The following is a 27,471-nucleotide window of genomic DNA, read 5'->3' on the forward strand; positions in this document are numbered from 1 at the left end:
TTATAGTTGTGAATGTTTCTGCACAAGGAAAGAATGTTAATGTATATTTCCGGACAGCAGTGAGTTGACTGCACCTGACATTTACCTACCTGCTATATCTACACTCAGTGAATATTTCAATTAAAATTTCTTCATCAGAAGGCAGTGTAGCAGTTGAATAACATCATGGAGTCAGTATGTACAGTATAGTTGTACAGTATAGAAACAAGGCCCTTTGGCCAAACTCGTTCATGCTGATTAAAGTACCCCTCTGAGCTTACCCCTCTGAGTTTGTCTGTGTATGTCCCACATCCTGTAAACCTTTCTTATTAATGAGCCTATTAAAATATCTTTTAAACATTGTATTTCCTGTGGCAGCTCATTCCATATACATGTCACCTTCTGTGTGAAAAATTAACCCTCAGACCCCCTTTAAATCTTTTCCCTCTCACCTTAAACCAATGCACACTAATTTTAGACACCCCTACCCTGGGCAAAAAAAGCCTGTAACCATTCACCTTACTTATGACACTCATATTATAAATTTATAAATTTCTATAAGGTCATCCTCAGCCTCCTTTGCTCCAGGGAAAACAGTCCCAGCTTATCCAATCTAACTGGTGCCCTCCAGTCGCCCCAGACATCCTTTGGAATCATTTCTGCACCTTCTCTAGGTTAAGAAAGAAAATGAAAATGAAAATCTTTCACAGCTAGGTAAACCATGCCCCTCGGCCAAACTGCTAGTCAGAACTTCGTACAATATCTCAGCTATGTGCGAACATTCAAAGATGATGTCAAGATGTTAAAAGTTGATCAGGGTACTTCAAACTTCAATTGTTATAAAATTTTAAAATAATAAAATGTTGGAAACATTTTAAACAATACATTTAAATAAGTTCAATAAATTAAACAAATATGCAACAAATTCAAATCAAAGCTCAGCTTTCTCCATTGCAGCAATTCCACATCATTGAAATCAATGGAGTTGCTGAACTTGTGCTAGCTCTAACATGCCACGGGTTCAGGAGACACATGCTCTAGTTTTGGTGCTGTGGAATGCAGGAAGTTATTGCTTCGTTGGTGTCCTGTAGTTTCCAGTGGCGGTGCATAGTTGGCAGAATCTCATGTTACATATCAAGAAAAATAAACTTAATTTCCAGCATATTTCTGAGGTAATCCTAAGATTCTAGACAATCGTACAGGGAAGTGATACATATTCCATGTGGATCTGCCAGCATTTCTCAGGAAAATTCTGCCCATTGTGTTCACATTGTAATTAAATAATTGCAGCGGCTGATTGCATCAAATAGTTGGAGATGTTGTTTGATGGTATGAGAGTTGGTTCGTAGTGGACAGAGTGATGTAATTTCAGGCGAGGGTAGGTTAGAGTGAGTAAAGGGGTGTGGGAAAAATCAAGATGGTCAATATCATGTCTTTATTAGCAGCATCTGCTTGGGAATATAGTTGACAGTCGCTGCTTAACATCTCATCTATATCCCACACCTTTGCTCACATCCCCTCTCCTGGATAGAAGAAAGAAAGAGTTTCCCCAGGCCTCACCTTCACCCATTAGCCTCTGCATTCAATGGATCATCCTTTGCAATTTGGAGAAACCGAATTGATATCTATTTTACGGAATTCCTGTGTTGGTCTGTATCCCAGGGTTCTTGTTGCTTGCCGTTTTAATTCTCCATCCCATCCCCACTCTGATGTATCTGTCTTTGGTCTCCCATCCAATGGAAGCTCGAGGAGCAGCATCTATTACTGAGCTAATGCTTCAGCCTTTCCGCTTAAGTAGATGGAGCTCCACTGTTTGAGAGCTACCTACTGGTAGTGGAGGATACAGTATTAGCAGGGAACTGTCAGAATGCTACCCACTCCTTTCTTTGAACAGGGACAGCAGCACAGCAGGATTAATGGGGGAAATATCATCCTTATTTATTTCTATTATTTCTGCAATCGAAGATCTGAGGGATTGCATTTTTGGTACATCACCCTGGAACTGTGCTAAACTGTCTAACGAATTAATCCATCGAGACGGTGAGCAGGCTTCCTCAAGGCACTGGTACTTGTTGGTTGACTGAGTAACTGGGAGCAGGATTGGCAACCACATAAGCTGTAGGTAAACGATAAACAAGGGCACAGTTTGCCCAATTTGCAGAGGGGCAGGTGCATTTTCAAAATAAGAACACAGCACAGAACACATTTCTGTAATTGATTCTGTATTGAGATGTTGTATACTTTGCATTGATAGTTGAGAAGGTATCTGGTGAGAAGAATTTGGTTATGTCCAGGCCTAATAAAAATAATACCTTCATTCACAGGGTATCAAGAGACACTGAGCCGATTAGCTGCCATCCTCGCCAAGCACTTTGCTGACTCTCGAATTGTGGGAACAGGTGAGGTATTACGGGTCAGGTCTGACTTGATTCAGTACAATTCTTGGGGGTGAAGTTGACCATAGCTGCTGGAACGAATAGGATCAACTCAAAGAAGCTAATTGTTCACAGTTCTAAATGTTCTGGCCAAGAGGGATGTTTGATGCTGATTTAGGAATCCTTCACACATCAGTTTACTGGTTTTGGGATGAGGAACTTTGCATGCAGTAGAAACTGCTCATCTGAGGGTGCTGCTTTGGAATAGAGCAGAGAGGGCTCTGTTCAACTCTTGCTTGAATTGGACGGTCACCTATCCATGTCCTTGCAGCACCCTCTCCTTCCCCACTCCCCTCTCTCCTCTTCCCTCACCCCCTCTCCCCTCCTCTCCCTCCTATACCCCTGCACCCTCTCCCTCTCATCCCCTACCCTCCCCTCCCCTCCTTCCCCTCCCCTCCTTTCCTTCCCCTCCCCCCTCCTTCCTCTCTCTCCCCCCCTTCCCTCCCTCCCTCCCCTCCCCTCCCCTCCCTCCCTCCCTCCCTCCCTCCCTCCCTCCCTCCCTCCCTCCCTCCCTCCCTCCCTCCCTCCCTCCCTCCCTCCCTCCCTCCCTCCCTCCCTCCCTCCCTCCCTCCCTCCCTCCCTCCCTCCCTCCCTCCCTCCCTCCCTCCCTCCCTCCCTCCCTCCCTCCCTCCCTCCCTCCCTCCCTCCCTCCCTCCCTCCCTCCCTCCCTCCCTCCCTCCCTCCCTCCCTCCCCCCCTCCCCCCCCCCCCCCCCCCATGTGTTGGTGCAGCATCATCTCCTTCCCCACTCCCCTCTCCCCCCCTCCTCCCCCACTCCCCTCTCCCCCCCCCCCCAGTTACCATGTGTTGTGTTGAATTCACATTTATAGACACATCACTAACAGCTGATGAAAGTAGACTTAGCTTTATTCAGTCTCTTGATTGTACAGTACAGTCACTCACAGTTTCCACAGTATCACACGTCAAGCCACAATTCAATCAGTCTCAGACTTGTGGTACAAGCTTTCTATCAATCCCTTTCTGAATCCTGGTCTTAGATCTTCATTCTGTTTCACGTTTCCATGACCCATCTCACACATCTTCATTCAGATCTCTGTGAATCAGGCCGTACCACATTGATAGTGTGCCCTTTTTGTTCATCTTCATTCTCTTGCAGATGGACTATTGGTTGCTACAGTATCATCTTCATTGTCCTGTTCACTATCTGGTTATTGGTACTGAGCTAGTCAAGTACAGAAGCATGTGAAATTGACTGATCCTGGCAGTTCGTTAAAGGCTCTCACTCCTCATGTGTGGGTCTCATGACCAGGTCTAATCATTGGCTATTTCTCTGGCTTAATAGTAGGCCTCTCGCGTACTATTTTTACCATATTAACAGTTAGCTCTACTGTGTGCCACGTGGGCCTGAGATGACATATCATATCATATATCATATATATACAGCGCGGAAACAGGCCTTTTCGGCCCATCAAGTCCGCGCCGCCCAGCGATCCCCATACATTAACACTATCCTACACCCACTAGGGACAATTTTTACATTTACCCAGCCAATTAATCTACATACCTGTACGTCTTTGACATTGGACATGCCTTTGAATGGACCTATTATTTCTTATCTTATAACAACCAGATGCCCATTTCTCAATTAATTTGTCTAACATCTTGGGTCTTAATACAATGAGCCATCTTCCCAATTTATAGCTGCTGCGTATTGGAGCTAAGGGAATGTTACAATGGGGTATTGTCTATTATCTTATGCCAGACTCGTTCATCGTGTAACTAATTAATCCTGGAGATAATTTCTTCCATTAGATTGCTATCAATCTCCTTCTTTATATTTTCAGCAAACGTCACAGGCTGTTAACCATCCTTGCACGTAGCAACTTCTAATTATTGGTTCTCACTAAAATACAACACGTTTTCTGTTCTGAGTTGGTTGTTTTGACCCTTTGATACCAAATAGGCTACCACTGCCTTCACCTGTCTCTCCTTAAAGAGAAATCCTCTAATGTTTTGTGAAAGGACTGCACTGGTTACCAGAAACTCGGAACAGTTCTCATATACTAAGTAATTCTCATGTTATGGTGGGCTGAGCCATTTTGATATCGAACCTACGTTTGTCGGGCTCGAACTCTCGCGTGGACCGGGCATGATCTGGGCCGCAATCACGTGGTCACAGGTGTGTGCGGAGAACAAAGGAATTGTGATTATCACAAAATGCTGGAGTAACTCAGCAGGTCAGGCAGCATCTAGGAGCGAAGGAATGGGTGATGTTTTGGGTTGAGACCCACAAAGGAATCGCGGTTAGAGTTTAACTCGGGTGTGCGCACGAGCGACGGCACGGTAGTAGTCAAATATGAACTTGATGCACGCGTGAGCGACGGAGCTGCATCGGTTAATTATTAAACGGAGTGTTTACACAACACATGGACCTCTACAGTGGTGACCCCCGATGATCCAAAACGGCCTATTTTGGATTTTATCATGTCTGCAGCTGACAACCCAGACCATCAGAACGCAGTTTCGATCAAACTGCCCACTTTCTGATACGTGTGGTTTCAACAGGTTGAAGCCCAGTTCTACATCCGTCAGATCACTGCCAATGCCACCAAATACTACCACGTGGTCAGTGCGCTGGATTAGGACACTGCTGGGTGCCTAATCGATTACTCTCGCTAGCCACCAGCCGACGGCAAGTACGAGGGCCTCTAAACATTCCTCATGCGCACTTTCGGTCTCAGCCGCCACGTCAGGGCAGCCAAACTCCTGCACATGGATGGCCGAGGCGACCGCAAGCTGTCCATGCTGATGAATGAAATGCTCGCCTTGGTGGACGGACCCAAAACCTGCTTCCTGCTCAAACAGGTTTTCCTCGAGCAGATGCCTGAGGACATTCGCCTGCTCCTCGCGGGTGACGATTTCACTGACCCCCGACAGCTGGCAGCCTGTGCGGATGTGTTGTGGCAGGCGAAACAGCAGGGTGGCGCCACCATCAGCCGGGTGGCGGCGGTGCCTCGGCAGGTCAAGTGGCCGGTCCCAGCCTCCACCAAAGGCGCAGCAATGAAGCCGGCCATGAGCAACGCCGGCAAGGGTAAGTGGCGCTACTACCACCAAAGGTGGGGTTCCGAGGCCAGCCGATGCTGACCACCCTGCACGCATCCGGGAAACGCCTCGGCTGGCAGCCAGTAGTGGCTACTGCGGCTGACCAGAAGCATCGCCTCGTCCACACCTGGGATCGTCATTCGGGGCGGCGTTTTCTCGTGGACACGGGAGCAGAGACCCACCCTCCAGGACTGCCTTTCCCTCCAGGTTTTCCTTTGCCGCGATTCCCACCGTACGCCACTGCAAAGGCCTTAGGAGGGACCCTTCAAGGTACTGCATCACGGCACCAACATCAACACGGGCGGCAGGCACGAGATTGTCTTCATGGACCACCATAAGCCGGCACACTTGGACATCGACCAACCAGTGCAGGTGGCACAACCCCGCCGCAGGGGGCATCCACCGTCAAGACTGCACCTGCCTTCAACTCTGCCAGCTGCGACCCCGAACACAGTAGACGCATACACGAGATCAGGCCGCCTTACTCATCTGTCTAACCGCCTCCATTACTCCGTTTCTGGGGTGGGGGGGGGCTGGGTCATGAGGCGGGCTGAGCCATTTTGGTATTGTGCCGTCGTTTGTCGGGCTCGAATTCTCGCGTGGACCGGGCGTGATCTGGGCCGAACAATCACGCAGTCATGGGGGCAGGCCGTCGGGTTTGTGCGGAGAACAAAGGAATTGCGGTTAGAGTTTAACTCGGGTGTGCGCACGAGCGATGGTACGGTAGTAGGCAAATATTAACTTGATGCACACGTGATCTAGGGAGCTATATCGGTTAATTCTTAAACGGAGTGTTTACACAACGCTTGGACCTCTACAATGTACTAAATTGATTGATGACCTATTGCCTGAGTCTATAAACTTTTATTCCAGGTTGAACACCTATTTTCCTGAAATTTACAGTCTGCCCACCTCTATAATCCAGACAAAATTACAAATTTGCGAGCTCAATGTTTAGATTTTTCATGTTTCAACTCTGCCTGGCCCCCATGCACCACCCCAGAACCTCTCCCCCTATCATTCTGTTCAATTTTCCTCTTACCTCCAGGAACTATGAACTTCCTGTCAAGCCTTCTCTAATTTGTTGGCACCTTTAAAGGCTGCATCCCAAAATTCCTTTCCAACTATGCTCTCAATCCTCTCTCCTAACTGTTTCGAAAAGACAATACAGTAAGCCCTTGTTTTAATGATCCCTTCTAACAGATTTTGGATATAGTGGACAGACCTGCCGACCCAACCCCAGCTTGAACCCTCCCTCCCCCCCCCCCCCCCCCCGGCTGTTTAGACCCCCGGCTTCGGACCCCACTGCAAGGTCCGGTGACACGGCTGTTGTGGCTCATGTTGTAGCCCCTGGGGTCAGTACTTTCTTCAGGCCAGTGCCAACGACAGGACACACTCGGTCACCGTGGGGCTCCTTCCCCTCTCACCTATGGCTTCTCGTTGTCGGCAATGGCTTTGTCCTCTCCCCACCCGACTGCCACCACCTCCTCCTCCCACTGCTCTGTCCACTCGGCATCTTCCCCACCTCCCTCCCCCCACCGCCTTCTTCCCCGGAATCACTGACAGCACCTTAGAAGTGACAGCAGGTGAGAGGAGAGAGATCCTCACAGTGACCGAGGGCGTCCTGTCAATGTGGCCCGAAGAAAACGCAGTCCCCATGGACTACAATCTGAGCCGCAACAACAGCCGTGCCACTGGACCATGCAGTGGGTGAAGAAGAGCTCACTGGTGCACCTTGTGAGCCGAGAGTGGGATCGGAAGCCAAGGCTCTAAACTGCGAGGGAGACGGTGGGAGCCGGGGATGGGTCGGCAGAGCATTCCATTCACATTCAGTTAACATTTTATATATTTTTTTTAGTTTTTGTCGCGCCATGTGCTTTAGAGATACGGAAGGGGTGTCATCAGCAGACCAGGGGTGTATTGTCGTTTCATTATCATATGACTTCTGTTGGTCCGGAAAAACAGATAATCCTGAAAGGCTCTGGAACCGAAGGTGCCAGAAAAGCAGTGTTCAACCTGTATCAATGACTTGAATGATGCCAATTCAAGATGGAGCTTTATAGGCCTTGATTAGGCCACATTTGGAGTCTTGCCGGAAGACAGAACGGGTGTGGGGGCATTGGAAAGAGGGAGGAGGTTTACAAGAATGTTGCCTGGTTCAAAGAGTATTAACTGCAAGAAGAGGTTGGATAGACTTGGATATGTAGTGAATGGAGGAAAGTGTTGGCCTTGGCATTATGTTTGGCACAGACATTGTGGGCTGAAGGGCCTGTTCCTAAGCTATGTTCCGTGTTCATTCCTGACTCATGAGACTGAAGTCCCCTCCCTCTGGATAGGGTGTAATTTGTGATTGTACAGTACAGGACAAACTTAATTATGCATCTAGCCTATCCGGCACTGCTGCTTTGAAAGATGGAAATTATTCATTTCCACAGTATTAATCTATGGTGTCCTGAAATAATGACATACTTTTGACCCTCGCTCGTTCTCTTTCTCTCTCATTTAGATATTAAGGATTCTCTGATGCAGGCCCTCGCGAGCTATGTCTGCTACCCACACTCTCTGCGAGCTGTTGAGCGCATCTCAGAGGAGCAGTAAGTACAAACACTATTGGTTATTGCATGTGCAAAAGAGACTCACTGAACATATTGCCAATTGGTGGTTAAATTTGCAATGTGTTATTATCTAGAGATGAAATCGCAAATCATAGGTTTAGATCTCAAGTGACTGGGGAGAAATCTAAATTGAACACGGTTGTCTTTCAGTCACTGAAAGTAATCATGCAGGTACAGCAGGCAGCGAAGAAAGCTAATGGCATGTTGCCCTTCATTGCGAGAGGATTTGAGTTTAGGAGCAAGGAAATCCTGCTGCAGTTGTACAGGGCCCTGGTGAGACTGCGCCTAGAGTATTGTGTGCAATTGTGGTCCCCTAATTTGAGGAAGGATATTATTGCTATTGAGGGAGTGCAGCGTAAGTTCACAAGGTTAATTCCTGGGATGACAGGACTGATATATGATGAAAGATTGGGTCGACCGGGCTTGTATTCTCTGGAATTTAGAAGAATGAGAGGGGATCTTATAGAAACATATAAAATTCTTAAAGGATTGGACAGGTTAGATGCAGGAAAAATGTTCCCGATGTTGGGGGAGTCCAGAACCAGAGGTCACAGTTTAAGAATAAGGAGTAGGCCATTTAGGACTGAGATGAGGAAACACTTTCCTCAGAGACTAAACTTTTCACCCAGAGAGCTGTGAATCTGCGGAATTTTCTGCCACAGAAGGCAGTGGAGACTAATTCACTGGATGTTTTCAAGAGAGAGTTAGATTTAGCTCTTAGGGCTAAAGGAATCAAGGGATATGGGGAAAAAGCAGGAAAGGGGTACTGATTTTAGATGTTCAGCCATGATCATATTGAATGGCAGTGCTGGCTCGAAGGGCCGAATAGCCTACTCCTGCACCAATTTTTCTATGTTTCTATGTAAAAACCTTTTTAACCTGGATGATATTCTCCTGTTGTGTAGTTCTGTGAGACTGGAGTAGGCTGTTGTTAAAGTGAAAAATAATAGGAACCCACCAAAGCAAGATCTAGTGGGTGGTGCAGTTGTAATTCTGACCAACGTTTGTGCTGTCAAAGAATGTTTTCTTCCTGCACTCCCTGTTCCCCAGTTTTCCACTTGGTGTAGAACAGTGACAGTTGAATGAGTGTGTTAAGCATGATTCATGTCAGCAGCTTGCTAGCTGGAAACTTCATTGTTACAAACGTTGAAGATAACAGTCAATCTTTTGCTGATCCTCTGTTAAATGCACCCTGCCAAGTTCAATGCAAAATAAACTGAAGCAAAAACTAAACTTTGTATATATGAAAGTTAAAAATGATGACCCAAAGAATGGTGATCTCTTATACCTGGTTTATAACAATACCAGCATTTTAAAAGTTGATAAACCTGTTGAGACGTTGTTCTTATGCACTGTGATTAAAGGGATAATTTTCATCAGAGTTCTCTGGTTTGTTTTTTGAACTATTGTTAGCATCTGTTCATGGAGCACCAGTATGACAGAGGCATACGTCAAGTTCCACTCAGAGCAGCTTTTCCAATGGGATTTCTTGCAGATGGTTTAAGATGCACCTCTAGCAACAAGTAAATCTGGTTCTGGAAACATTGCACAGTCTACATTCTTTCATCTTCTCAAAAACATTGTCACAACCGTTTACTCAAAGCCAAGGAAGCTCTATACAAGAAGGGTCTCAATCCCACTTCAGGTAGTCCCCTCTTCCCCTCTCTATCCCCTCCTCCTTCCCAGTTCTCCAACTAGTCTTCCTGCCTCCGTCTACATGCTATCTTTGTCTCGCCCCCTCCCCTGACATCAGTCTGAAGAAAGGTCTTGACCCGAAACGTCACACATTCCTTCTCTCCTGAGATGCTGCCTGACCCGCTGAGCTACTCCAGCATTTTGTGTCTACGTAAGGTCTATACAAATGCAGCCGATAAGTTGTTAATAAAAATGAGTTCTTCAAGTCCCATGTTCTTGTTTTTACAGATGTATAGCCATGATGAAGAATCTCTTAGCTCCATATGAACAGCGACCTTGGGCACAGACTAACTGGATCCTTGTGCGACTCTGGAGGGTAGGCTTATCTCATGGCACAGAGGTTTTACTTGCATTTGTAAAAGCAAATATTCTATACAACAAAGCTTTCTTTCATGTTTGCTCTTTTTATTTGCCAATTACATGTATCCTATTAAGTTGCAGTATTGTTATTGGAGAAGGTTTTATTATAAATACTTTGAGCCATTTGTTTACTAGAATACTCCCTGGATTACAGTGGAGAAAGGCAAAAGGAGAGGTCGGATTGTTTTCTCTGGAGCTTCAAAGGTTGTGGAGAGACCTAATAGAAGTTTGTAAAATTAGGGAGACACAGATAGAATAGAGAGTTAGAATCTTTTTTCCCCAGAGTGGAAATGTTAAGACTCGAGGGAAAGGTTTTCAGATCAGAGGAGAAAAGTTTAAGTCAGTTGGGTGGGCAAGTATTTTTTACCCAGAGAGTGGTGAGTGCCTAGAAAGTGCTGCCAGTGGTGGTGGTGGATGCAGATATTGTAGTGGCATATAAGAGCTTTTAGATAGGCACATAGATATGTCGGGAGGTGGGATATGGATCACATGAGGGCAAAGGAGATTAGTTTAACTTTGCATCACAGTCAACACGGGTATTGTGGACCAAAAGGCCTGATTTCTGTGCTGTACGTTTCGGTGTTTTATATTTGTCTTTTGCTCACCAATTCGTTTTTAATTATTATTAAAACTCAGATGACCTGGAGTTTATGCCAAATAATCTCAAAGCTAAATTCACTAACAATATAAAAATAACAATCTAACAATATGGTGATCTCCTGGAATGAGTAGGATAAGCCACAGAATGGCATCAATATACTTAGACATTGTGCTGACTGTGACGTTAAATGCAATCAGTTGCTTCTTGGGATAAAGGCATACGTAATTACTTCAAATTAAAAAGAAAGTTACATGCTTCGAAAATGAGAGAGACCTAGAGATTGGCATTATCTTGAAGCTGTCATATTTATAGTCAATAGTGGTAAGAAAACAAGATCAAATCTTGGGATAGATAGAATGGTTAATGCTGAGCTGAGAATCAGGCATCATTTTATTAACAAATGGTGCTGCAGCATTTAGAATAATGTGCATATTTTGAATCATTATGGTGCAGGAAAATGTTGCAACTTCTGGCAAAGAATATAGAAGAATGTAAACAGCATGATGCAGGCATGAAGGGTTTGGGAGTTTGAGAACTAACAGTGTAATAGGAGCACGATTGCACTGAAAAAGTAAAAGTTGAGTAGTGATATTTTTGCTGCATTTAGAATTCTAAATGGACGAGATGATGTAGATCATGAAATCTGATCCACCTTGATTTTGAGACCAGGACCTATGATGGAACTGAAGGCCGTAGGGTAAATTCATTACTAATCTGCGAAAACATAACTTATTCAGTGAGTGAGCTAAAGAAGATGCTCCTCAATAAGATGGTGGAACAACTTAGAATTGATTCATTCAAAAGCAAATTAGCTTTCTTTCCGGAAAATTAGATTTCTTTCAGTTGTGATAATGAATGCATAAAAAGCACACCCAAAACTTCCAGGAACTGTTGGGTTGAGTTTCCAGCCACACAATAATTTGAAAGTGTCAATATTGCAAGGCGCACCAACACCTCGACTTCCTCAGGAGACTCAGGAAATTCAGCATGTCTCCAATTGATTCTAACTAACTTCTACAGATGCACCATAGAAAGCATACCAGTGGGATGCATTACACCTTGCTTTGGGAACAAATCTGCCCAAGACTGCAAGAAATTGCGGACCATCGTAGATGTAGCACAGTCCACTACACAGACTAGACTCCCCACCATTAACTCCATCTACACCACGCTGCAGATGACACCACTGTGATGAGCTAGACAACGAACAATGATGAGGCAGAACACAGAGTAGAGAACCTGCCACACTGGTGCTCTGAGGCAGCTGTTCTTCTAGCTCTGTCACTGTGACACAATCTCCTTTCAGATTCCAAAAACTTGATAGTTGACTGTAATTACCTGTTTGTGTAGATAAGGGACATGCCTGGGCATGCGTGAGAGAGTATAAGCTGTAGGTTACAGCGAAATAAAGAGATGGGGAATGGGACAGTGGGGAGCTAGAAGGGACCTGATAGGCTAAATGTCCTCCTGTGTCATAGCAAGTAAGGAATGAAGCAGAATTGTTAAAGGGTTTTAGTTTGAAGGATCCTTGTAAACAATGAGCACTCCATCTTTGAAATTGTTACGTTTGTCTTTTTTTTAAAATGTGGGGCTGAAATTGCCTCAGAAAGGCAGCCAGCATCATCAAGGACCTACACCTCCCTGGCCACACGCTCATCTCACTCCTGCCAATGGGAAGGAGGTATAAGAATCTGAAAACCGTGACCTCCAATTTCAGGAACAGCTTCTTCCCAATAACCATCAGGCTCTTGAACTCTACAAACACTAACTAAAGTACAATTATGAGCTATCTTGGTTGCACTCGGGACTTTAGAGCTTTTTTTTGCAGTAATATTGGGCAAAAGAAAATGTGACTATTTTTCTTTATTATGTTATCTATGAGTACTTTATTTACAGACCTGTTATGGTCCGTCAAGTAATACTTTCATCATCATCATCATATACATACAGCCAGAAACAGGCCTTTTCGGCCCACCAAGTCCGTGCCGCCCAGTAATCCCCGCACATTAACACTATCCTACACCCACTAGGGACAATTTTTACATTTACCCAGCCAATTAACCTACATACCTGTACGTCTTTGGAGTGTGGGAGGAAACCGAAGATCTCGGAGAAAACCCACGCAGGTCACGGGGAGAACGTACAAACTCCTTACAGTGCAGCACCCGTAGTCAGGATCGAACCTGAGTCTCCGGCGCTGCATTCGCTGTAAAGCAGCAACTCTACCGCTGCGCTACCGTGCCGCCCCAACAACCATTATGACAATTAAACACTCTTGACGAGTGATTCTTGACTCTCGTGCCTATTCAGGCCAGTCTAAGGGCCCCGATCCAAAATGCCTTTAGTTGAGTCCCTTCACAGATGTTGCCTGTCTCGCTGAGTTTTCTAGCACTTTGATTTTTGCTCAAGATTCCAGCATCTGCAGTTTCTTGTGTCTCCTTTTTAACTAATAACTAGTTCCTAACATATCACTAAAAACAGAAAAAACTTTGTAATGTTCTTGCCCTTGGGCTGTACCAGAGTGCTTAATAGCGAATTCATTACTTCAGCGGCACATTTAGTGTTATAGTGCGGGCAAGATGGAAGTCAATTTGTCGCACATACACCATAACTGATGTGAGAGTTAAATGATGGCTATTATAAATAGTGTCTTTAGAATGTTCTCAGGCGATTTATGGTGAATAAATGTTTTGTGGGGTAATGAGGCATGAGATCAATCCAGAGATTAATCTCTTTTAGTGATGTCAGTAGAGACAATAGACAATAGGTGCAGGAGGAGGCCATTCGGCCCTTCGAGCCAGCACCGCCATTCAATGTGATCATGGCTGATCATTCTCAATCAGTACCCCGTTCCTGCCTTCTCCCCATACCCCCTGACTCCGCTATCCTTAAGAGCTCTATCTAGCTCTCTCTTGAATGCATTCAGAGAATTGGCCTCCACTGCCTTCTGAGGCAGAGAATTCCACAATGGAAGGAAGAGGCAGATAATGGTCAGCAGATCTGACAACTTTCCTGTCACCTCTGAATATGGTTTGGGATTGTTTCTGTCTGTCTGAGCAGATGGCGATTGAGTTAGTAATCCAAAGACCAGAACTGATAATCCAGAAAACAACGGTACTGATCTCAGTGGCAGTGGAAATAATAGGTTGTTACAGTAAAAGTGTCGATTAAGCAGTCAGATTATCATTAAAATATATCTTTTTGTTTATTAACTGCTGTATATCTGTAATATGGTCATTTTATGTGACTTCACTGTGTACAAATTGATTCCTTCCTTCCATTGTGGAAGGAATACATTTGCATTATAGCCCTGTGGTATGTCCCGAGTGTCTCATAAATTCATATTAACCAAGAGTTTTTTCCTGTGTGTACTCCATTTTTTGGACCTTAATAGGTTTGCATAATTCAAATGGAACTAAAGAGCTTGAAGGTTATGGAAAGTACACAGCAGGAAATGACTACAGTTGATTCAACTTAATTTGCAGAACATTGGTTCCCCAACCCTGGGAAAAAGATTTTCTCTATCTATGCCCCTTGTTATCTTTTACGATCTCTATAAGATTTCAACTAGTCCCAGCTTGCCCAATTTCCCCCAATAATTCAGTCCCTCAACTAATGGCAACATCTTTGTAAATCTTTTCTACATTCTTTCCTGCTTAATGGCATCTTTCTGACACTAGGGTAGCAACACTGAACATGAAACTCCAGGTGCAGCCTCACCAACGTCTTCTACAACTCAAATATAATGACCCAACTACTAGACTCAACTATCCGACTGATGAAGGCCAGCATGTCAAAATCCTTCTTCACCACCCTGTCCAGCCACTTTCAGGGAACTATGCGCTTGTGCTTCTAGAACCATGCACTTATGCTTCTATAATTGACCTACCTGTACATCTTTGGGAGGAAACCGGAGCACCCGGTGGAAACCTACGGAGAACGTGCAAATTCCACATGTACAGCACCTGGGGTCAGGATCGAAACTGGGTCCCTTATGCTCTGAGGCAGCAGCTCCACTAATTGCAACAATGTGCTGCCCAATATGGATGACAAATAATAATGGATACAGCACCGATCCGTAAGGCACACCACTATTCACAGGCCTCAAGTCCACGTACAATCTTCCACCATCACCCTCTGCTTCCTAATATCAAGCCAATTAGATTGCTGTTCCTGAATCCCTGCTGAAGCCCATCTAGACTAGATCTGCTGCCCTGTCCTCATCGACCTTCTTGGTCACTTCAAAAAACTCAATTGAATTTGTGAGACACAATCTTCCAGGCACAAAGCTGCTCTGACAATCCCTAATCAACCTGTCTTTCCAAATGATCCCTCAGCATCTCCTCCAGTAACTTACCTATCGTGGGTCAGACAGCATCTCTAGAGAAAAGGAACAGGTGACGTTTCAGGTTGAGAACCTTCTTCAAACTGAAGAAACGTCACCTATTTCTTATCTCCAGAGATGCTGCCTGACCCGTTGTTATTCAAGCATTTTGGGTCTATCTTCGGTGTAAACCCAGCATCTGCAGTTTCTTCCTACACAACCTACCTACCGCACCTGGTCTCTATTTCCCAGAGTTTTCTTAGCAACCTCTCTTGAATAAAGGAACATAAGCCACCTTCTTCCGGCACCTCGCCCATGGACAACTATGATGCATGTATCTCAACCAATTGGTCTTGCAATTTCTTCTCTAGATTCTCACAATGTTTTTATTAATAGACCTGATCAGGCCGCAGATATTTATCTACCTTTATAAGTTTTAAGACATTCAGCAACACCTCTATAGTAATAGACATTAGACAATAGGTGCAGGAGGAGGCCATTCGGCCCTTCGAGCCAGCACCGCCATTCAATGTGATCATGGCTGATCATTCTCAATCAGTACTCCGTTCCTGCCTTCTCCCCATACCCCCTGACTCCGCTATCCTTAAGAGCTCTATCTAGCTCTCTCTTGAATGCATTCAGAGAATTGGCCTCCACTGCCCTCTGAGGCAGTGTGAACTATCCCCAAGATATTCCCATCAACTACCCCAAGGACCCTCTATTGTAATGTGAACTATCCCCAAGATGTTCCCATCAACTACCCCAAGGACTCTTTCTCCACAGTAAAAGCAAAGGAGAAATATTTATTAAGGTCCTCTCCCACCTCCTGCAGCTCCACAAACACGCACACTTTGGACTCGGAAGCCTCCTATTGTCTTCTTATTTCCTCTTCCATTAATATACCCTCTATTTTTTTCGCTTAAGGGTAGCTTATGACTTGAAATGCGATATGATTCCTGATTAATTTACCAAAAGCTTATTTAGTGAGTAGGTGGCACAGTGTTGTCGAGGTAGAGTTGCTGCATTACCGCGCCAGAAACCTGGGTTCGACCCTGACTGCGGGTGCTGTGACAGTGTGGGTTTTCTCCAGGTGCTCTGGTTTCCTCCCTCATTGGAAGACATGTAGGTGTGTAGGTTAATTGGCTTCTGTAAATTGTTCCTAGTGTGTAGGATAAAACTAGTGTGTGGATGATCAATGGTTGGCACAGACTAGTTGGGCCAAAGAGCTGTATCCACTAAACAAAACTAAAGCATGCTATTTTAAAGCCATTCCTGCACACAATTACTCTCCCTGACAGTCATGAACCTGAAACACTGCATCATTGAACAAATTCATCGCTTACTTGTGCTTCTTTGACAACCACTTTAAGAAGTTTCACTTTGCGGAGTTTTATTTAATGGAGCTAAAATGCTGATTTTGAAGTAATTTTTCAATTGAAATTAATTTTCTGTAAACTAATGCACATATGAGGAAGTGACAGAGAGTCAACCGATACCTTGGTGAATGATGGATGGGTGGTGGGCAGTAGCCTGGGTACCGCTGATCTGTTGCAAAAATAAAATGCTGGAAGGACTCAGCAGATTAGACGATATTTGTGAAGGGAAGTCGATAGATTAAATTTTAGGCTGTGGCCCATTCCGATTGGGACCTGTTTATTCCCACATTCTCCTATCGATCCCTCCCACACTCTTGTTGAGCCATGCGTTAATTACAGTTCTAATGTTTAGAATTGCCATCCCCTTCTGTGAGTACGTGTCAACTCAGTTACTATTTCCTTAAATATTTTTGACCAGAGTAAAATTCTGTTATACAGGACAACATATGAGTGCATGCAACATTCAGTTCATTCCATATTCCACATTGTAACGTAGGTGAATGGGAGAGTTTAGATTAGTTTTCCCATTCTGGAGCAAGTGACTTTTTGTTTGTTGACCCAACAGAAACCTTACGCCAGTTGTTGGCAACCATCTTTATTACTTAGTCATTTTTCAATTTCAGTTGCAGTATAATTTGTAGCTTGGTATTACAAAGAATCTGGGGTTTCATATGTGTTTGAGCAGCATGCCAATTTTGGATGAGAGGAATCATAGACAGTTCCCATGCTGAACAGACTGTTTAGAGGTTGACTGACCACGAACCAAGATGGCATTCCTCCTCTCATTTAGGACTGTGATGAGCTAGTCTGCAGCGAAGCAGTTTAGAGTCTTCATTTCTTTGAACCAGTGGCTAACTGCAAAATCTCTTTCACTTCCTTCACAAGACTATGAATTTGGAGCCTAATTGTAATTATTGGTTTGAACACCTGAGTAGGAAAATACTAGATGCAAGCGGATGTTCATGACTAATGTTATGACACGGACTATTTTGGGGCTTTCTTGTGAATTAATTCTCCATTTCTATTTCCAGGGATGTGGGTTTGGATACAGGTACACACGTCTCCCCCACTTGTTGAAAAGCAAACCAGAAGATGCCAACATGCCAAGCCTACAGAGTAAGTATGAGCCAAACTGTAACTTCACCGGCAATTTATCCTGTGGGTGATTCATCTAGTAATGCTGTCTCCATCCATCAGTTTTCTCTATTGTTGTTTAGCTACATATAAATGAAATGATTCAAAATTATGTGGCATTTCATTCCTTGTAAAAAAGTTTAATGACAGACATGAATCACAAGGTTAAGCAGTTTTCTCCAACTCGCTGAGTTTAAAACCATCATTGAGTCCACACGTGAATGCACTGTGCAGAATTCTCACAACTCTGTAGTTAGATTTATTTACAGGAATGTGATTAACTGTAGCAAGGATAAATTAAATGTTATGGTTATTATTAAACTATTTAGAAAGTTCTAGGACACAAATCAGATTTTCTTACTCATTTTATCTTGAACACAGGATGTGGATGAAGGATCTGATGTGACTTTGGACAATAGCGGCAGAGTTTAACAGTCGAGCAGTACAATAGCAGTCGAGTGGTTTATTTATTTAATATTAATGATTGGTTTGTTGTTATTATTTTCGCATATACTGAGATATGGTGAGAAACTTTGTTTTGCATGCTATCCAGGCAAATCATGCCATACATGAGTACATCAGATAGTGCAGTTGTCTGATAACAGCAAGGATTAAGTTGTTCTTCATGATTTCAAGGTTTTGTATCTTCTGCCGGATGGGAGAATGGAGAAGAAAAAATCACCGGGGTGTGAGTGATCCTTGATTATGGTGGCTACTTTTCCTAGGCAATAATAAAGATATGGTTGAGGATTTCAACAGTAGATGAGCTGAGGCACAGTTATATTCAGCTTGTGAATTGAGGTAGGAATAGATGTTCATGTGGAATTAAGAATGGCACTAAACCTTGTGAAACTTAGTTAAACTTGAAAGAATTGTCAGCAAAAGAGATTGAGGCATTTGCTCAAGAACACAATTGGGAGGCATGGAGCAAGGCCATTAGCTTTGATTTTATCAATATGTAATTAAAGTATTAGTATGAGTCATTAGCGCACATGTGAAAAAAGATTTTTTTGCTTGTCACCAAGGGATGGCTGCTAATAAGTAAGAGGAGCATCGTGACAGATCTAGGGTGTCCCCAGAGTGGATGTAGGAATGATCCCTTTTTCTACCTATGTCACATCTTGTGTCACACAGCGAATTGGCTGTGTTGGAAGAGAGACTGCATTGGGGCGAAGTGCCATGTTGAGGCCAACTGTAGAACTGAGGATTTGGCTCAAGAGGCTTCAGCGAGAAGTTGAGAAAAGGACAAACTTCCTGCAGGTGCAGACATAGGGCAGTGGAAATCCTCCTGACTGACAACATCCTGCAGAAGGAGCATTCCACTATCCCACCTGCCATCTCTACTTCACCAAGACCAAAGAAGAATTCCACACAAAAAAGACCATCCCTTAACCTGCTGTCATCCATTGCACAGCCCCTTTGCTTAAGCCAAGCCTCAGCACTGCTCTTACCATCAAACACAGCACGTTGCTTCAACACAAACAATCTCTCTCTCTCTCTCCCAACATGGCCATTCCCCAGTGACAGCCCCAATAGACCTTTCATCTCTTTTATTTGCCACTGTGCCCCTCACTGAGCCAATCAAAGGTCTGTTTTTTAAATGTCTCACCTCTCACTTGATCAATCCTCCTTTAAATTGCAAACAGTTGTTTTCTCATGTCTCCTACCAAATTTTCAAAAACTTTCTCTGCTCTCAGAATGGCCACTCACCAACAATTGTTATATTCTCCAGCACTTTTCACTAAACCTTATTTCTTTTAATTCCTCTTTTTCTTTGTGCCTCTTTCCTTTAAATTATTTAATTAACTGATATCAAGATATCAAGATATTTTCCTGGATTTTATCAACCCGTTTTGTGAAGTTTCTTTGTTTACAATCAAATTCATTTTGAAAAGAGCTGTATTTACATCCTGTGAAAACTCAATCTGGATCTGAGACAATTTGCAAGTCTTGGGAGATGGTAGCAGCTTAAGGATTGCTCTCATTATCCATTTGCTGTGTTTGTTTGTTTGCAACAAATGTACATTTGATTAATATTCTGGAGAAATTTTGCGTTTCTGTAGTCTCATGAAAGCTTTATCTAACTTGTTTGTTTATCAATATTTTAGCAAAGTACTATTCTGGAGTGCGGTTACTGACACTCGATCATAATTTGTCTCTGGGCTTTGTCCTTTTTCCTCTCTTGGTGTTCATCACACTTCTGTTGAACTGTACTTGCGTTGTTTGTTATATTTATAAATTATATGACAGTCTTGAAGTTCTGCCGGCAGCATTTACACCAGCTTTGTATTGGTGTCACTGATCTTTGTCACAAAGTATTAATAACAGTTTAATGTATTTACGTGTACGTACGTAGTTGATATGTTGTAAATAATACCCAGACAGATTAGTTATTGAGTCATAGAATCAGGCAAAACGGTAAAAGGCCCTAAGGCCGAACTTGTCGATGCAGTACGTGTTGTCTGGAGCTATAGGCAGAGGTTGGATTGTTTTCTCTGGAACGTTGGAGGTTGAGGGGAAACTTAATAAAAATATATTAAATTATGAGAGGTGTAGATAGAGCAGACGGTCAGAACCTTTCCCCCAGGATGGAAATGTCTAACACCAGAGGGCATTGCTGTAAGATGATAGGGGGAAAGTTTAAGGGAGATGTGCGGGGCAAGTTTTTTTTACATAGAATGTAGTGGAGGCCTGGAACGCATCAGGCATGGTGGTGGAGGCAGATGAGAAAGTGGTGTTTAAGATGCTTTTAGATAGGCGCATGGAAGTGCAAGGAATAGAGGAATATGGATCATGTGAAGGCAGATGAGATCAGTTTCACTTGGCATCATGTTCGACACAAACATTGTGGGCCAAAGGGCCTTTTTCCTGTGCTCCACTATTGTATGTTCCAAGAACAAGATGCCCCATCCAAGCTAATCCCATTTGCCTGCTTTTGCCTCATATTCCTCTAAACCATATCCATGTGCCTGTCCAAATATCTTTTAAATGTTGTTATTGTATATGCCTCAAGTACCTCCTCTGGCAGCTTGTTCCATATACCCACCACCTATTGTGTGGAAAAAGTTGCCCCTCAGGTTCCTATTACATCTTTCCCCTCTCACCTTAAACCTATGCCTTCTAGTTCTTGATTTCCCCACCCTGGGAAAAAGACTGTGCACTCACCCTGTCTTTTCCACCTCATGATTTTGTACATCTCTGAGATCACCCCTCAGCCTAGCTTGCTTAAATCCTCTCTTGGCAACATCCTCATAACATTTTTCTGCACTTTTTCCAACTAAATGACATCTTTCCTACAGCAGGGTGGCCAAAACCCTACTCTCAATTCTGCCATCTCTGCCCCATCTGCTCCCATGATGCTTTTCATTCTATGACATTAGAGATGTCCTCTTTCTTTAGTAAACGTGGTTTCCCCCCTGCTATCATAGATGGATCCCTCACCCATGTCTCCTCTGTGTCCCTTAATTGTACGTTCGCTCCTCCTTCCCCAGACAAAGCAAGGACAGAGCTTCCCTGGTCCTCACCTTTCTCCCCACATCATTCTTTGGCAGTGGAGGCCAATTCTCTGAATGCATTCAAGAGAGAGCTAGATAGAGCTCTTAAGGATAGCGGAGTCAGGGGGTATGGGGAGAAGGCAGGAACGGGGTACTGATTGAGAATGATCAGCCATGATCACATTGAATGGCAGTGCTGGCTCGAAGGGCCAAATGGCCTCCTCCTGCACCTATTGTCTAATGCCTATTTCCGCCACTTCCAAAATAATCCTACCACTAGCCATATCTTCCCTTTCCCATCCCTTTCAGCCTTCCGCAGAGACCTTTCCTCCGCAACTCCTTGGTTCACTCATCCCTTCCCACCCAAACTAACCCTTCCTCAAGTACTCTCTCCTACAACTACATGAGATGTAACACCTACCCTTACACAGCAGTCCTACTAGGTGTGACAGAGGTTCACGTGCACCTCCTCAAACTTCACCTACTGCATCCGGTGTTTCTGCTGTGGCCTATATTTCAGCCAGATCAAGGTAGACTCAGTGACTATTTCACCGAACACCTGCTGCTGTCCCCAAGGCCTACTGGTCAGGCAGCATCTCTGAATGATATGGATAAGATGAAGTTTCAGGTTGGGATCTTTTTTCAGACTGATTGTAGTAGGGGGGGAGAAAGGCAGGGGGGCTTTCCCAGACAGACTTTCTGCCCTGGGGGTCCCCCCTTGCCAGAGTGAGGCTACATGCAAACGTGAAGAATAGCACCTCATATTCTGATTGAATAGCTTACAACCCAATGGTATGAACTAATTTCTCCAATTTTAGGTGATATCTAGCAAACTTTCCCAACCTTTCCCCTCCCCTCCCCTTTCTCCCCCACATCCCGCTTTTGTTCCCCACTGCCTCCCCTGAGCCACATGTAGACTTGCACCTATTTCTCCATTCCCCCTCTACCTCCACATATGTTCCTTCCTCTGGCTTCACAATTTGCAACTCTTCAATCCTTTTGTCTCACATCTTTTTACATCTCTGTCCTTTGTCCAACCATTTGCCTCTCAAAATTCTCCTCACTTGTGTTCACCTATCACCTGCCACACTTTGTCCCGCCCCTCCTCTTCTTTCTTTCGCCCCTCCACGCCTTCCCCCCTCCAAGCCTTCCCCCCTCCACGCCTTCCCCCCACCCCCTCCACAATGAGTCTGCAGACGGGTCCCAACTGGAAGCATCATCAATCCATGTTCTTCAGGGATGCTGTTTGACCCACTAAGTTACTCCAGCACGTTGTGACTTTCCTGCAACTATCAAGTTATATAATGTGCAATTTATATGTAATTTAGGCTTGCCCTGGTCATGAAAATGGAATTTAAAGTCGATGCATAGACCCATGGGATTGAATTATACTTTATTTCAAAATGCATTAGCAAGCAGTTAACGCAATATATTGGAACCCGTGACCTTCCTCTAATCACTTGGAATGATGCTCCACACCCCTTCCCAAACCATTAGGCTCCTTTGGCCTAATTTTTAATTGTAAAAGATTTGTCAGATTTGCATGAAAGACATGACAGCACAGCACTCAGTGGCCGCTGCTCCAAGTGTGTGCCTTGTCAATGTGTTGGTAAACTTTACAGATCAGGGGTTAAGTGAAATAAATGCAGTAGATTTAGGCAGTGTTCTTCACACTGTGTGATCCTGCAGTTGTCGTGGTAGTGTGCAGCCTACACCCCCTTCATTCTAATCATTCACTGCACTAAATTGCTTGATGGTTCAAGGACACTTCATTTTATTTGCAGTGTTGTCAGCAGCTTGCAAGGACAATTGTAAAATTCTGACCAAGTTTGTGCAGTGTCAGACCATGGCTCAATGGAACATTGCATGGACGTTTACTGTAAAGGGGTTAAATTGATTGGAATAAATGTATAACATTAAATAGATCCAACAGTTGTGGGATTGCATAACGCAGGCTGCTTTTGCTATTTGGCGCACATGTTTTCCTGTATGGCATCTTCCCCCGTATGCCTTTTGGTGCTCTTGGCATGTCCCTCTGAACTACTCATTGAACCAAAGTTGATTTCCTAGCTTGATAGTTGGTTCAAAATAAGGGATGTGCTGGGCCAAGAGGTTACAGATTATATTTTGTGTATGAATCTGGATTCTGATGGTGGTAGTGCCTCTACAATTTCCAGCTGCATATCTGTTCTGATCTCAGATTCATTGATGGTTGTGCCACACAATATGACGGTCAGTATCCTCAGTGTGAAGACTAACTTTTGTTTCTTTTGCCACCATTGTTGGTCACACCTGTTGAGCTGATATGAAAGATTTCTCTGCAACCTGTAGGTTGGTGAGGGTCGTGGGTTCATCTCTACTGCTACTTCATTTATTCGCCTACCACTGACCCAGTCTTGCCGTAATGTCCTTTGTCCAGTTTGATTATTTGTGTTGCCAACCCCCTTTGGTAAAGGGCATTGAATCTGCCCACCATATTACATTGTGTCCCTTTGCTGCTCTTGGTACTACATCCAAATGTTGTTCAATATAGAGGAACACTAATCATCAGCTTAGGGAGGACATTGGGTGATAATAAAGTGGGAAATTATCTTGTCCTTATTAAATTTGTTGTTGTGGAACTTACTGAAGTTTGTCTAATCTATTCTGAACAGACAGCCAGATCCATTCCCTCCCTCGTCTACTGCTCTCGCTGGTGGTTCTGCCTATTGATAATTTAATTGTCCTTCTAATCTCCACTGTCCTTCCATCTTATCAAAATTTCTCTCTGCAGATTGGTTCTTCTACATAGTTATAGAAACATGCAGCACAGAAACAGGCCCTTCGGCCCAACTTGCCCATGCCGACCAAGATGTTGTATCTACACTAGGCCAAATTCCTCTAAACCTTTCCATGTACCTGTCCAAATGTCTTTTAAAGTTGTTATAGTACCTGCCTCCACTACCTCCTCTGGCAGATCGCTCCATATTCCCCACATGTGAAAAAGTTGCCCCTCAGATTCCTGTAAAATCTTTCCTCTCTCACCTTAAACCTATGTCCTCTGCTTTTTGATTCCCCTACTCTGAGTAAAATAATCTGTGCATCTATCCTATCTATTCCCCTCATGATTTTACACATCTCTATAAGATCACCCCTCATCCTCCTGCTCTCCAAAGAAAAGTTTTGCTTAAATGTAAGCTCACTGAAAACTCCTGAGTCAGTTGATTAGACATAGACCAAATGTAATATAATAGGTTGATGAATTAGATTGTGATGATTTGGCTTTCAGTTCTGCTGACAAGGACTTTTTGTGATGGACTTTGCAAACAAAGTCCCGATGTCTGAATCAGACTGCAAAATATTCTATATTTCCTCTTCCTCCCCTTCCATAAAATGCAATATGTAGAGACTATTAAATGTTTGTGCACACCATATTTTCAATAACACATCCAGAAATGGTGCTAATGCTGGTCATTCTTTACTGATTATAATTCCAGAAGTACAACCAATCCAGAATGTGTATGGAGCGCCTCAATAGACAATAGACAATAGGTGCAGGAGTGGGCCATTCGGCCCTTCGAGCCAGCACCGCCATTCAATGTGATCATGGCCTCATAAGGATAAGTCATAATATTTACAAAAGAATGGTGACATTCTTTTTAATAAATTAGCTTGTTCCTGCTAAGCTCCAAACTAAGGTAGAACTGTTCCATAATTTTTTTTATATCACTGTCAAATATTTTGTCCTTGTGTATCAGAGTGGTTGAGGGAAGTGTACATTTCTCCAACTTTTAGTGTTTTGTTGTGCATAAGAATTCTAGCAATGCAAAATCCTTGCTCGCAACTGTCAATTTGTTTAGGTTCGGAGGTAAGTGTTCATTCAGAATGACAAGAAAATAGTGCAGATTCCAATTCGAGAAGAGATTCTTGACTCCATTTGCTCTAGGCACTTTTGTTTTTGCACTATTATGGTCTGATTTACTTAGAATAAATGACAATTTATTGTACATTTTTAAAAATATATATTTATTTTTATTGAAGGATACAATACGAAAAAACGTAATGCATTACATTCCCCTCCATTTTGTTCTTTATATATAACAACAAAAATAACCCTCACCCACCCTCCCTGGACACCCCTTTGCAGCTGATGTGTTCACAATACATCATATCACAAATACAAATGTACAATTTGACAGCAAAACCTCTACATTCTTCCAAGGCGCAGGCCCATACATATCTACAACATGTCAGATGGTTCAGGATTCTCTCGTTCATTATGCATCAGCCATCCTGTGAGGTAATCGGCAATTGTGTAAACAAAAATAAGTAAATAAATAAAAGTAAAACATAATTAAAGGCAGATCCCCAACTACAATCAAGTGCCCTCAGTCAGTGGGTAGTTCTTTTAGATTCTCAAAGTATGACAGAAAAGGTTCCCATTCTGAATAAAACTTTTTCACAGACCCCCCTCAGTGTAAATTTGATCTTTTCTAGTTTTAGAAAAAACATTACGTCCTCTAGCCAAGCGGCAGCAGATGGAGGAGTTGTAGATTTCCAGACCAGCAAAATTCTCCTACGGGCCAAAAGTGATGTGAATGCAATGATGTCAGATTGGTTTGCATTTAAACCCAAAGTTCCATCTGTTACGCCGAATACAGCTACAAGTGGGCAAAGCCTCACTGTCACCCCAAGGACGTCACTGATGGTTTTAAAAACCACTGTCCAGTAGTCACCAAGTTTGGGGCATGACCAGAATGCGTGAGCTAGATTGGCTGGAGAGAAGGAGCACCTGTCACAGCCAGCGTCTGTCCCCGGATATATGTTGGCAAGCCTAGCTTTGCTTAAATGAGCCCTGTGTAAAACTTTGAATTGTATGAGCCCCAATCTTGCACATGATGACGAGAAATTAACTCTTTTCAGTGCTTCTTTCCAGCATTCCTCAGACAGATCCATACCAAGGTCATCCTCCCACCTAGTTTTAATTTTGTTCAGGTTTTGATCCCCTAAAGACATCAATTGAGAATATAATGCAGAGATCAGTCCTTTATTTGCAAAGGTAAGAGTGAGTTTATCCAACCTTGTGACAGACGGGAGATCAGGAAAAGAAGGAATTTTTTATTGTACATTTTTAATTGTTGTTTCAACTAGTGTCCCTGTGAAACTGTACCAAGTATTGTTCTGGTTCATATCCGGTGCATATGACATAAAAGCACTCTCGACTTGATTCCTGACTCCTGATCTGTAGTTTTCATGGAGGAGGAAGTCTTAGTGTCTATCTACCCCGCTTCACCGAGTCAGTTAAGGATACATACCCAAGGGCAAAGTATTTGCTGGAATATCTCCGTCGGGGATTTTGATGCCGTTTTCCCTCTAATCATGTTTGTTACCTTGATAACTTTCTATTAACTGGCAACTTTGCATTTCTGCTTTCCTCTAGAACCTTGTCCTTCTACTCTACTGCAACAACATATGGCAGATCTGCTGCGTTCTGACTGTGAAATGGCAGCAAGTTTCCTCAATAGTGTGCTCAACCAGCTGAATTGGGCCTTCTCCGAGTTCATTGGCATGATCCAGGAGGTAAGGATCATGGTTCCCCCACAGTGAAGTCTAGCTGTGCTCTTATCTATTCAGAATTCCATTCTCTCCAACTTCGTAGGCATCTCCACGGGATCCAGGACAACTTACTTTTCAGAATTGGGGTGGCACAGTGGTAGAGTTGCTGCCTTACAGAAACAGGCCCAGGTTTGATCCTGACTACGGGTGCTGTCATAGATTTAATATGAACCCGAGGAGCAATTTTTTTTCGCTCAGAGAGTGGTGGGTATATGGAATGAGTTATGGTATGTATAGGAAGAAACTACAGTTGCTGGTTTACACCAAAGATAAATAACAAAATGCCAGAGTAACTCAGCGGGTCAGGCAGCATCTTCTCTTTCCAGAGAAGGTAGTTGAGGCAGGTACTATCACACCATTTAAAAGACATTTGGACAGGTACATGGATAGGAAAGGTTTCAAGGGATATGGGCCAAACGTGGGCAGGTGGTACTAGTGTAGATGATGCATCTTGGTCAGCATGGGTAAACTGGGCCGAGGGTCCTGTTTCTGTGCTGTATGACTTTGACTATGACTAGATAAGCAGGCCCTTTGTCCCAACATATCCAATGTGACCATGATGCCCATCTGCACCATTGCCATTTGCCCATGTGTGACGCATGTCCCTTGAAACCTTTCTTATGCATGTACCTGTCGATGTCTTTTAAATGTTGTTATCGTACATGCCTTAATCACTTCTTGTGGTAGGTCGTTTCATACACGTACCATCCTCTGGGATAAAGTTGCCATCAGTCTTCTATTATATATTTTTCCCTGCTCATCTTAAACCTATGCCCTGTTGTTCCTGATTCCTCACCCCTG

At 43.7% G+C, this 27,471-nt stretch overlaps 1 protein-coding gene across 1 annotated transcript in view; it reads left to right on the top strand.

Moving 5' to 3' along the window:
• The window catches only part of rnf123 (ring finger protein 123), a 180,052-nt gene that overhangs the window by 91,820 nt on the left and 60,761 nt on the right, over positions 1–27,471 (top strand). The window contains exons 28-32 of the mRNA XM_078414350.1: positions 2,304–2,378; positions 7,983–8,070; positions 10,015–10,102; positions 17,479–17,563; positions 26,495–26,634. Of these exons, the coding sequence (XP_078270476.1) occupies positions 2,304–2,378; positions 7,983–8,070; positions 10,015–10,102; positions 17,479–17,563; positions 26,495–26,634 (476 nt within the window). The remainder of the gene's footprint in view (positions 1–2,303; positions 2,379–7,982; positions 8,071–10,014; positions 10,103–17,478; positions 17,564–26,494; positions 26,635–27,471) is intronic.

Source organism: Rhinoraja longicauda, chromosome 17, assembly GCF_053455715.1.
Source record: "Rhinoraja longicauda isolate Sanriku21f chromosome 17, sRhiLon1.1, whole genome shotgun sequence".
Taxonomy (NCBI): Eukaryota; Metazoa; Chordata; class Chondrichthyes; order Rajiformes; family Arhynchobatidae; genus Rhinoraja; species Rhinoraja longicauda.